General features: G+C 45.5%; 1 protein-coding gene across 1 annotated transcript in view; it reads left to right on the plus strand.

Annotated features, from left to right (window-relative positions):
- The window catches only part of IFT43 (intraflagellar transport 43), an 80736-nt gene that overhangs the window by 23813 nt on the left and 44911 nt on the right, over nucleotides 1–12012 (plus strand). The window contains exon 3 of the mRNA XM_032846241.1: nucleotides 6494–6558. Coding sequence (XP_032702132.1) covers nucleotides 6494–6558 — 65 coding nt within the window. The remainder of the gene's footprint in view (nucleotides 1–6493; nucleotides 6559–12012) is intronic.

Raw genomic sequence — 12012 nt, forward strand, 5'->3', positions numbered from 1 at the left:
CAGGACTTTCGAGAGTGTGTGAGAAGTTTCTCAACCCAAAAGGCTCCTTTTTTGGCACTGCAACATCTTTTCTATTTCGGCATCTTAAGAATCTGGGGGAAACCATATAAAGATCAGAAGCCAGTCTGGCCCCGAAGGCTCCCTGTGACAGAGTAATTCCAGTTCGTTGAATCCTGGCCCATTCGGATGAGACCATATAAAGAGGCCGTTTCCTGAATCGCCCGCTCCCTGCCTCTCACAGGCTCCTTTTTGTAGAATGCTGGTATTTCAGGACCGCAACCACCGGTCACGTGCTCCCAACTCTTTATTCTCCGTCTCTCCTGCCCCCTGTTTATTTTTGGAGAGAGCACATTTTTGCTTCTCTCCAGGAGCTATGCGGGGTCCTGCCCCCTCCGTCCATCAGGCGGCAGCCCCAGCAGGCTGTGCTCGTTTCCCACACTCGGAGACGTGACTCCAGCTTTCAAGAGAGAATGGGCGGGATGCGCTTGCTGCCTGTGGGCTCCCGTCACCCATTCCTATTTCTGGCCCTCGTAGTGTTGCACATTTTAAGACTCTGTCCTTCTTAAAGCAAGTTCGGATACTGTTACCTGGCAGTAAATCTGCCCAAATTAGAAATGGGTTTCCCTGCAGATGGTCTTGGGGCTATGCCTCTGACTTTTAGAAGCAGAGCAATGTGAAGGAGACACAGGATTTCTGAATTCTGGAATCGGGTCTTCATTCTGGCCTTTAAGATTACTTGAGCTGTCCCCACCTTACCCATCCAGGGTAGGGTTTTTTGTTAGTTTGTTTGTTTTGTTTTATTGGTTTTCCCTCCTCCTAACACAGACATAGCATACAGACTTCTTCCAAAGTCATGACTCAAAACAGATTGGTAATGTCTTCCCAAGTGCGTGGATAAGGGAGGATTTTAGAGTTGCTGGGCTCCATGAAGAAAAAAAATAGTGCCCTTACTGACTGTCTTAGCCTGCCTCAAGTGTAAGTTTTTAGTTTAAGAGGATGGAGCAAGAGTAAATTCCTTTTCCTTTAAATGCTGGGGTCATTACACAGAGATCTCAGGCACCAAAGATTTGAGAGCACATAAATCATACATTCACGTCTTCTTGTCCTCCCCAGACCTGATGGGCAGGAGAGGGAAGCACCCCGGCCCCAAACAAAGGGCCCATAGCTTAAGGGTTACAACCTTTCACTACTCCAGGCAGGGACTGGATCCCTGACAGTTCAGCTGGGGAGCACATGCAGGCCCCGGACATCCCCCCACATCTCATCTGTCACCTCGGAAAAGGGGGAAGCTGAGTTCTGGCAGCTGGTTCTAAAAGGAGCTACAGGAGGGCCATGGCCTATGAGTGGGTCTTGAGTTTCAGATCACCCTGGGAGAAAGCCATGGCATTCTTTTTGAAACAGGGGCTTATTGGGTATTTAGATGTCATCTTAGCTCTTAGGAAGATCAGCCAGGCTCTCAGGGGCTGGACTGTCCGTGCAAAGGACCTGCCAGACCTTCTAAATTAAATTGCTGAAAGTTGGTTATCTCCTTACGTTTCAGACGAGGTCATTTGCACCTGATGTCGAATCCCTGCATTGTGACCGGGTTGCATCGGCTTCCTCTTATGGCCTGCATTGTAAAAGGATAGATGCCAGGCTGCTCAGACTGCCCCCTCTTCTGGGAGAGTTTTCCCATGGACTCCTACAAATATGACGATTGGTTACTAGCATTTGCTGCGGCCCGAGTGTTACGTGCTATTCTGGAACCCCTATACCTTGCATCTGGTTCCTTCAGAAATGCTTTGCCTTTTCATCTCTCTTTATATTTCACATCCATAAAGCTTCCCTGCCCTCTCCAAGGGTCTTTGGCACTTCCTGGCCTGGCACAGTTCTATTTCATCCTCGGTTGTGTCCTGAGTTCTGTCTGAATGAGACAGGAGAGAGTGTTCCAGTAAAACCATGAGAGGTGGCAAGAAAACTGCAAAATTTCCTCAGCTTCGCCCTTGGACCATGGATGCGGCCTGTCCCTGGAGTAGCCCCCTGCCCCCGTCCCTGATGCGTGTGTCCCACGTCCACTGTGGCCTCCTAAGTTCCCCAGTGGCCCTGACATGCCATCACATAGAGTTCGTATATGTCTGATATACACCGAATTTGACCTCTCTTCTGCCTCACGGAAGAGAGGTAACATTTGAGGACAGAGGTGACGTCTTCTTTTCCTGTCTCACCCAGTGCACATAGGACCGTGCCCGGCTCCCCACGTGGGAAACAAAGGTGAATTCTGGGGAAGAGCCTTTATCACTTCAGAGTGGCTAATTAAGTCTTTCATCTGGGTAAGGTGTCTGTGTGTAGCCATAATAAGACTCATGGTAGGGAGTATTAAAAAAAATGTTTTTACCCTGGGCCCCAGAGTGCTACACTGAACATAAGGATTCCTCATGAGGAAGGAGACAGCCCCGGCTTCACGCCCGAGCCCTAGTTTGCAGAGAGCGTGTTCTGCCTGCCCCTCGGGTCTCCCATCTGCCCCGTGCGCTCTCCTGAGGTTGGCCGAGACCCCCAGTGGAGAGTGGAGAGAACAATCATCGCTTCAGTCCCACTTTGCACAGAGAACTTCTTGGCCTCTCATGGGAGAGTAGCTTACGTGGTTTTTACGGCATCCTGTCAGCCCTTGAAGTCTTTAGTTACTTGTGAAAATACCCTGTGACTTTGGAACCAGTTTTCCAGTCCCCATCAGACGCGGAGCTGTGGCTCTTCTGTGGGGATCTTTTTGCTTTGAAGCTGCCGTCCTAATGCAGCAGCTGGTACCATTTTGTAATGGGAGGAGCATGAGAGAAAGTGTGTCTTTGTGCTTCCTCTGGCCGGAAGGGATTTGTTCTCATCCCCCCAATAGCCATGGCTTCCTGGGATTTGCGGTTAAAGGAGATAAAGCCGGTCATTTTGGTTTTTAGAATCTTAGGGAGCTTTATTAACCACACAATGTCCCTTAGTAGTCAGAGTGACAGCTCAGGCCAGGCTCAAAGGAGTCTTTTTTTTTTTTTTTCCTTTCTTTTTTTTCTAAAGGGCAGGATATTTTATGACCCACAGTCTGAGCTTTCATATATGGACGTGAGTAATTAGGATGACGACGGTGATGGTGACAGGGAAGATGGGGTACCGACGTGCCCGGCGCCGCTCTAAGTACTTGCTGTGAAGCCACTGATGCAGTCCCACAGTTTAACGGTTACTCAAAGGTTTGCCTTTTGACAGAAGTGTCTGTTGCTTGTGCAACTGCCGGGATCAGGAGACAAGTAGCGGGAGCCCGCCAGTGCCACGCAGGTCCCCTGCCTTCTTGCGGACTGTCTGCAGCTCCCAGCGCTGGGAAGGCTCCAGGCAGGCTCAGACACCCCGACCTTGTGGCACCTTGGGTTTGACTTGGTTCATTCTGTGCTTTCCAACATCCAGAGCCAAGAGAAGAAAGCCCAGCTCTGAGGGGGGATAGCTGGGGGTCACATACCCAGGTGACTGTTGGGGGTGGGGGGCGGGCAGGCAGCTTCGGGGAGTGACGTGGGGCGAGGGGTAAGACAGACGCTCCTTCAGTGTGCACACTGAAATCGCAAGGTCAGCTCACACTCCCAACCAAGACACATGCTCTTGCCCACTTTTCTCAAAACGGCTGACCTAGCTTTCCCGTTCCCACTTCTGCTGGACACAGGAATGCAGGATTCTGCCCTGGAAGAGAAACAGCAGCACAAGGGGGATACTAGTAAAGCCACAGCTGGCATTGACTTTAGCAGGAAGGAGGCAGAGAGGGAGAGTGAGGACTGGGGCCACCTGGAACGCGCAGGTCCTGTCTTCAGGGACCGCTGCCACTCATAACCAGCCCCACTGTTACTGGCTCTTAGAGTTTTTCAAGAGAAGCTGGAAAGTGACATTTTATGTGGAAATCATCCAGTTTTTACAGTGGTAGCCTAAATTTAAAAAGAAAAACACACCAAGAAGCCGCTGTCTGTCCGCACACAACGTGTGGCTACACATCTGTGACCTCCACATTCAGGAATATTCTTTATCACAAGGTGGTCCTGTCCTTGGGTGGAGAAGCGTGGGATGTCACCTGCAGAAGCCCCAGGATCGCCTGTAGGCCGGATTGCCTTCGGACATCCTCAGAGGGGCCCCGTGTGGTTCTCTTCTCTTTAACCTATCAGGCCTCCCCAGCACAGTGCTTTATACACAGTAGGAGGTCGACAGGGCAAGATTGTCATTTTCTGCTTATCCAACTTTGGTTTTTTGGCACTTTGGGGTTTTTCTAATTCCCGCTGGTCCTTATAGTTCCGATGCTCATGCCGTCCGAACAGCCCAGCCTCTGAGCCTCAGTTCTGGAGCGCTGGGACAGGCATATCGATTGGTTCCAGCGGGGTCATACTGGTGCACCCTGGTTCAGTCAGTGTCTCAGGGCAGTGGGGGTCTTGGACTACAAGGCTTCCCCTCGTGGCCTCGGGGTGGGTGAGTGTGGGTGGCAGGGACAGCAGATAAGGGTATGTGGAGTGGGAAGCACCAGTGAGCATCTCTTGGTCTCTCTTCTTCTATCCCTCTGGTAGAGACAAATAATAGCTTGTTCTCCACTTTGGCATTCTTGGCTTTTCTAACAGAGTCCCCCACATAGCTCCATTACCTGCCTCTGGCAAAGAAAACTCAAGTTTGTTTTCTCTAAAGCTCCGCTTACCATTTCCTGGGATCTGAGTTGGATACAGGCATCCTGGGGCTTGATTTCTTCTCAGTTAGCCATTTCCAGCAGGTTCTGGCTCACTCTGAAGAAAGTCCCATGCTATGAGAGAAGCCAAAAAGGAAATGTATCTTGGTGCAAAATAAAATATGGAAAGTATAAATGTATTTTGGCATGTTGAGAGGATGTTTTCTTTAAAAGTTACAAGTTAGGCTTTAAGTGATCAATTTAAAGGATGTTGCAATGCCACATTTTAGTTCAAGGTTCTGCAAACCACATCCTTCCTGCTAAATTGGCCCACTGCTTATTTTTATAAAGTTTTATTGGAACACAGAGACACCCATTTGTTCACTTATGGTCCCTAGCTCTTTATTGCCTTACAGTATCAGAATTGATTTGGAACAAAGGCTATATGGCCTGCAGAATCAAAACTACTCAACCCTCCATAGAAAAAGTTGGCCAAGCCATGTTTTAAGTCCATTCATCAAAGTATCTCTTAAGACTGAGAATTATAATTATATGCCATTGTTAGAATAAGGAAATTGATACTTCAAAAAACAGTCCCAGGGGAATGCTGGGGAATGGAAAGTAGGAAGTGTTCTTTGCTCTTTTATCCAACTTGACTGACTCAGTGAATTGCTTGACATCCCCTTGGTATTTCCATTTGAGGTATGCTGGACCAGAATGCCTGCACTTAGGCTCCTGAATGCATCCTTGGCACATGACTCCCTCTTCCCTAAGTAATCTGAGTAGATTTGTAACCCACCCATTTAATTTATGTCTATTAAGCAAACCTTCGTCTTACATCTTTTATTACCTTTCAGTTTATAAAAGTAATATAAGGTGATTATAAAAAAAAATTAGACCGTGCACAACAACACAAAGAAGGGACTAAAAAAATTGCCCACAGTTCTGTCCCTGGAATCCCTCTCATTCATGTACTTATAGCTAGTTAACACTAGATATTATGTATTAAAAATCTTTTCCTTAAATTTTCTAGATATTATGTATTAAAAATCTTTTCCTTAAAAATCTTTTCCTTAAATTTTTAAAATTAAAAATCTTTTCCTTAAATATATGCATATACCTATTGTTTTGCAATATTTTTTTAAGAGTTACTATATACCGAACATTCTCATCTCATTAAGTATTCTTTTTTACCATAGTTCTTTGTTATTACATAGTAGTTTCACATGTGTGTTCCATGATTTACGTAATTTCTTATTACCGTCTATTTTGGTTTTGAGTTGTTTACTATTCAGAAACAGCCCTTACCTCTCTCTCTGATTGTTTCTTTGGGATAAATTCCTTGGATTAGAATTGCTGGCTTAAAAAGTATGAAGCATTTCTTTTTTTTTTTTAAGATTATTTATTTATTTATTTGAGAGAGAGAGAGAATATATGTATTTATTTGAAAGAGAGAGAATGAGAGAGAGCGAACATGAGAGGGGGAAGGTCAGAGGGAGAAGCAGACCCCCAACTGAGCAGGGAGCCCAATATGGGACTCAATCCCGGGAATCCAAGATCATGACCTGAGCTGAAGGCAGTCACTCAACCAACTCTCTGAGCCACCAAGGCAGCCATCTAAGGCTTTCAGTAGACTCTGCCATCCAGATCTTGCCCTACGGATCTTGCTTTTACACACCCACCCGAAGGGCTCAAAAGCATCCAGATTTTGAAAGTAAATTAGAAAGGTTACTATATTTTTATTGGAAAGATTTTGATAGAATATTGGTTGAGGTGGCCTCAGCCTCATCCCCTGCATCCATGAATACCAGTGGTGAGTGACTGTGATTTTGGCTTCTCGTCCCCTTTCAGGCTCCCCCTCCCAAACCACCCCGCAGGCAAGGAGGCTGGGCAGATGACTCCGTGAAGTCTTCAAAGTAAGTGCCAGCAGCTCGTGAGTGTGGACGTGGGCACTTGGGTCTTGGGTTGTTTTTCTTTAATTTTTTTAGAACAGCTCTCTTGAGGTATAATTCTTATCCCATGTAATTAACCCATATAAAATGTATAAGTCAGTCAGTCATTCTTGGTGCCCTAACAGAGTTGTGCTACCAACACCACAGTCAATTTAAAACTTTTTTTTTTTTTTTAAGATTTATTTCTTTATTTGAGAGAGTACAAGCAGTGGGGAGGGGCAGAGGGAGAGGGAGAAGCAGACTCCCTGCTGAGCAGAGAGCCTGATACGGGACTCCATCCCAGGATCCCGGGGTCATGACCTGAGCAGAAGGCAGATGCTTAACCAACTGAGTCACCCAGGTGTCCTAGTTTTAGAACATTTTTTAAAGGTTTTATTTGTTTATTTGACAGACAGAGATCACAAGTAGCCAGAGAGGCAGGCAGGCAGAGAGGAAGAAGCAGGCTTCCTGCTGAGCAGAGAGCCTGATGTGGGGCTCGATCCCAGGACCCTGGGATCATGACCTGAGCCGAAGGCAGAGGCTTTAACCCCCTGAGCCACCCAGGCGCCCCTAGAACATTGTTATCACCCTCCCCTCAGAGAAACCTGGTACCCATTAGCAGTTATTTCCCATGTCCCCCCAGTCTCCCCAACCCTAGGCAGTCACCATTCTGCTTTCTGTCTCTGGCCTGTTTGGACATTTCACATACATGGTATCCTACTTTATGTGGTCCTCTATGACTGACTGCTTTCACTTGACCTAATGTTTTTAGAGATCATCCATATTGTAGGATTCTGTGTTCTTTTTTTTAAAACACTGGCATGTTTTAATAGTTGACACTATTAGGCATAGTTGACACATAACATATTGGTTTCACGTGTACAACATAACGATTCAGTACTTGTATATATTGCCAATGACCACCACGATATATAGTTAACATTTGTAACCATACATGGTCACAGAAAAATTTTTCCTTGTGCTGAGAACTTTAGGATCTACTCTTAGCAACTTTCAATTATGCACTACAGTATTATGAATTGTAGTCACCATGTTGTACATTACATCTCCATGACCTACTTATCTGATAACTGGAAGTTTGTACCCTCTGACCCTCATTCTGTGTTCTTTTTTTTAAAATATATTTTTTAAAGATTTTATTTATTTATTTGAGAGAAAGAGAGAGCATAAGAAGGGGGAGGGTCAGAGGGAAAAGCAGACTCCCTGCCGAGCAGGGAGCCCGATGCGGAACTCAATCCCGGGACTCCAGGATCATGACCTGAGCCGAAGGAATCCCTTAACCAACTGAGCCACCCAGGCATCCCCTCATTCTGTGTTCTTTTTTTTTTTTTTTTTAAAGATTTTATTTATTTGAGAGACAGAGATCACAAGTAGGCAAAGAGGCAGGCAGAGAGAGAGGAGGGAGCAGGCTCCCTGCTGAGCAGAGAGCCTGATGCGGGGCTCGATCCCAGGACTCTGGGATCATGACCTAAGCCGAAGGCAGAGGCTTTAACCCACTGAGCCACCCAGGTGCCCCTCATTCTGTGTTCTTAAAGTAACTTTCTAAACAACAGAATTGCCCATTAGTCACTGTGGGATTACAAACCACTTTGGTCTTTAATCCCTCGCACGAAGTCGTAGATGAAAAGTAAACCAGAAAAGAATATTTACTACACCGGCAGAGGATCGCTGACTATCAAGGTTAACTATTTAAGGTAGACTTGGGAAGGGAATTTTTTTCTTAAAATACAGATGTTACTGTTATCTTGAATTTCCTTCAGCACTTGTTGCCTTAAAAATATACCTATGCCTTAAAAATATACCCTTTTTCTTTCCTCCCTTCCTTTCCCCACTCTGTCTCACACACATACACTTTTTCCCCCTGAATCATTTGAAAACAGGTTGCAGAAGTCATGATGTTTCACTTCTGAATACTTCAGCACACATCTCTCAAGATTAAGGACATTTTCCAGATGATCACCGTGTAATTCTCACATCCAAGTAATTTCATAATGATTTAATATTTAATAAGAATTTATATTTAAATTTACCCAGGTGTCCCGAAATGTCTTTTATAGCCCCAAGATCCCGTCAGAGTTCACACCTTGTGTCGGGTAGTTCTGCCTCTTTATAGCCAGAATAACTTTTATTTAAGTTTATGTAGATACATTTGTTTAGATAAGTTCATCTTATCTGAAATATCGCTCTTGTTCTAAAATAATCCCAGTTCCTCCCTTGCTTTCTCAGATATTGTTTTTTTTGAGGAGTCCTGGCCAGTTGTCTTGTAGAATGTCTTAAATTCCTCATGATCAGGTTCAAGTTGTAGGTTTTGGGCAAGAAAAGGTGATTTGATATACTTCTTATCATATGAAAATGGTATAGAAACACACTCAGAGATGTCTTACTGCCATCCTTACTCCCTCCACCTCATTTCCATCCATCCCCTATGGGTAACCTCTTTATTAGCTTCTGGTCTATCTGACCTATACTCTTTTTTGCAGAATTAAACATAAGCATATACAATTTTAATTTACTCTTCTTTGTTTCTATATACTAGGATTCAGCAAACTTTTTTTTTTTTTTTTTGAAGATTTTTAAAATTTATTTGACAGAGACAGCAAGAGAGGGAACACAAGCAGGGGGAGCAGGAGAGGGAGAAGCAGGCTTCCTGCTGAGCAGGGAGCCTGATGCGGGGCTCGATCCCAGGACTCTGGGATCATGATCTGAGCTGAAGGCAGCCGCTTAACAACTGAGCCACCCTGGCGCCCCGGATTCAGCAAACTTTGACCCACAAGCTAACTGCCAGTTTTTAGAGATCATCTTTTATTGGAAAATGACCCCACCCTTTCATTTTAAAAATTTAGATCTCTGATCCATTCAGAATTAATTCTACTGCATGATATAAGGTATGGATCAGTTTTATCTGTTTCCAAATGACTATGGTCCCACCACCATTTATTTAAAAATCTGTCTTTCTCTGGTAAGTTTAGAAACCACCTGTATCATAATTCTACACCTTCACACGTACCTGAGTCTACTTTCAGACATGTTATTGTGTTCCAGTGGTCTTTCCGTCGATTCATTTGCTGGCAAACACCACTCTTTGCTTTAGAACATAGCACTACTTTCTAGTGCTAACCAAGGAGAAGGTAACTTTGAAATGTAGGTCTCATATATCAGTGAGAGTCTCCCAGAGTCGCCCCATTTTTCCAAGGTATTAGAGGATTTTAGTGCTTGTAATATCTGGAATTTACATTGAAATATGGAGATGAGACAAACCTTATATCTGTTGCCTAGAGAACAAAAGGAAATCTCAAAAATGAATATTTTAAATGAATATATCAATGAATATATTGAAGATTTTTTCAAAGCAAATCAGTTTGCTCCAGGAAAAAGATATTTTTCCATTTTATATGTTACCTTTCAAAGTATTATCTTGTGTGTCTCCTCAGTCTGTGGCCTAGTGCTGACTTCTCTCAATGTTGGGGAACCCAGTGCCCATCCTCGAACCTTCTCTCTTCTGTGTCAACATGCGCCCTTACAGGATCTTGACCCAGTTTCGGGAGTTTGACTATCACCTTCACAGCGACACCTCCAAAATATATATCCATCTAGTCCTGTCCCCGAACATCCAGTCATCCAGGTGAAGTTTCCACTTGGATACACGACTTAGTCACAGCATATCTGAATCTGTGCTCCTCCTTGTTACCCCTCCTGTCCCATCCCCTAACCTGTACCTGCCAGAGTCTCCCTCAGATCTCTGTAAATGGTGACTCTGGCCTCCCCGTTACTTCCGACCATAAACTTTGGAATCTTCCTGGACCCCACTTTTCATCTCAGCCCATGTTCGGTCTGTCAGCAAAGCAGGTGAAGTCTACAGATGAAATACGTCTGTGGTCTGCACCGCCGGTGCTCAGCTGTGGCCACTGTCATTTCTAGCACCAGCTTGACCGAGAACGTCCCGGACTGGTCTCCCCCTGCATCCTTTCTCCGTCCGTCTTATCTCCACAGAGCCAGAAGGACCTTTTTAAAACACAAGGTCATTTCCCTTGTCTCCTCGGAGCCCTCCAGTGGGATTCCCCACAGTCCAAGTAAATCCCCAAGTTCTTACCATGGCCGGCAAGGCGCTCCCTGACCTCAGTTTATGAAAAATAGCTCCCCTTATCACTCTCTGCTCCCATCTCTTCATGTATCTGCACGTGACATATATGCGTACGTACATGTGTGTATTTGTGGGTGCACATACATGCAGTCTCTTTCTCTTACGTTACAGGTAAGCTTCTCGAGAGGAGACACACTCTTATTTACCTATGCCCTGTACCTCGAATAGTGCTAGTCCATAACCAGTGCTCCGTGACTGCCCGTTGAACAAATGAATGATCTCATTGGTGTTTTTGCTCTCAGATCAGGTCACTTTGCTGTCAGTGTGGGAAGTTGAGATCTGGAAGGTTGGAAGCGTGGTTGGAAAGGTAATAGTCTGTTTGAAGGATAAGAGCTGGATGAGGGCAGTGGTGTGAGCCTGGATAGGAGAGGAGCTCTGGGGACCATTGGTTGGATGGGACCAAAGGAGGGAGGAGTGGGAGGTTCTGCAAGGGGGACCAAAGGAGGGAGGAGTGGCAGGTTCTGCAAGGGGCCTCGCTTCAATGACTTGGTTGGGCGCGGTGCTATCAGGTAGGGAATGCAGAAGGGGAGACCTGATTTGTAGGCTGGTGATGGTCCACCTAGATAATTTTCCACAGTTTGGGAGTCTGGAAGAGAGGCCAAAAGGGAGGTACAATTTGGTCATCTACACAGACAGAAGCCAAGGACAGAGCCTTGGATTTGGCTGTTTGGAGGTTACTAGGTGCCGTTGAGAAAGTTACGGTGATTTGCACTGGGGCAGAAGCATTGGGGTTGAAGAGGAACTGAGGTGAAGAAATGGTGATCTTCCCTGAGAAAGAAAGGAAAATAGGGGAAAGTATTTGGAAGGAGAGGTTTGTATCAAGAATCATGTGTGTCAGGCGCCTGGGTGGCTCAGTGGGTTAAAGCCTCTGCCTTTGGCTCAGGTCCTGGGATTGAGCCCCACATCGGGCTCTCTGCTCAGCAGGGAGCCTGCTCCCTCCTCTCTCTCTGCCTGCCTCTCTGCCTACTTGTGATCTCTGTCTGTCAAATAAATAAGTAAAATCTTTAAAAAAAAAAAAAAAAAGAACCATGTGTGTCATACATGGGCAAAGAGTGCTTGCATGTAAAACAGGAAGGATTGGAAGGAGCAGGATCCTTGGAAGGATAAAACCTTCCAAGAGAGGTCAATAAACCTTGGACAGAAGGAGGCAGGGACGTTTTTCCTCCAAGATAAGAGGGAGCTTGGAAAGGCTGGGTAAGCTATCAAGAGAAGTTGAGGGAGTAGGGAGTTGGGGGAATTTCATTTTGGATTGGCCCTTTGGTTTTCTTCTTTTTCCA

The sequence above is a fragment of the Lontra canadensis genome, unplaced genomic scaffold, assembly GCF_010015895.1.
Source record: "Lontra canadensis isolate GAN:19392208 unplaced genomic scaffold, GSC_riverotter_1.0 scaffold173, whole genome shotgun sequence".
Taxonomy (NCBI): domain Eukaryota; kingdom Metazoa; phylum Chordata; class Mammalia; order Carnivora; family Mustelidae; genus Lontra; species Lontra canadensis.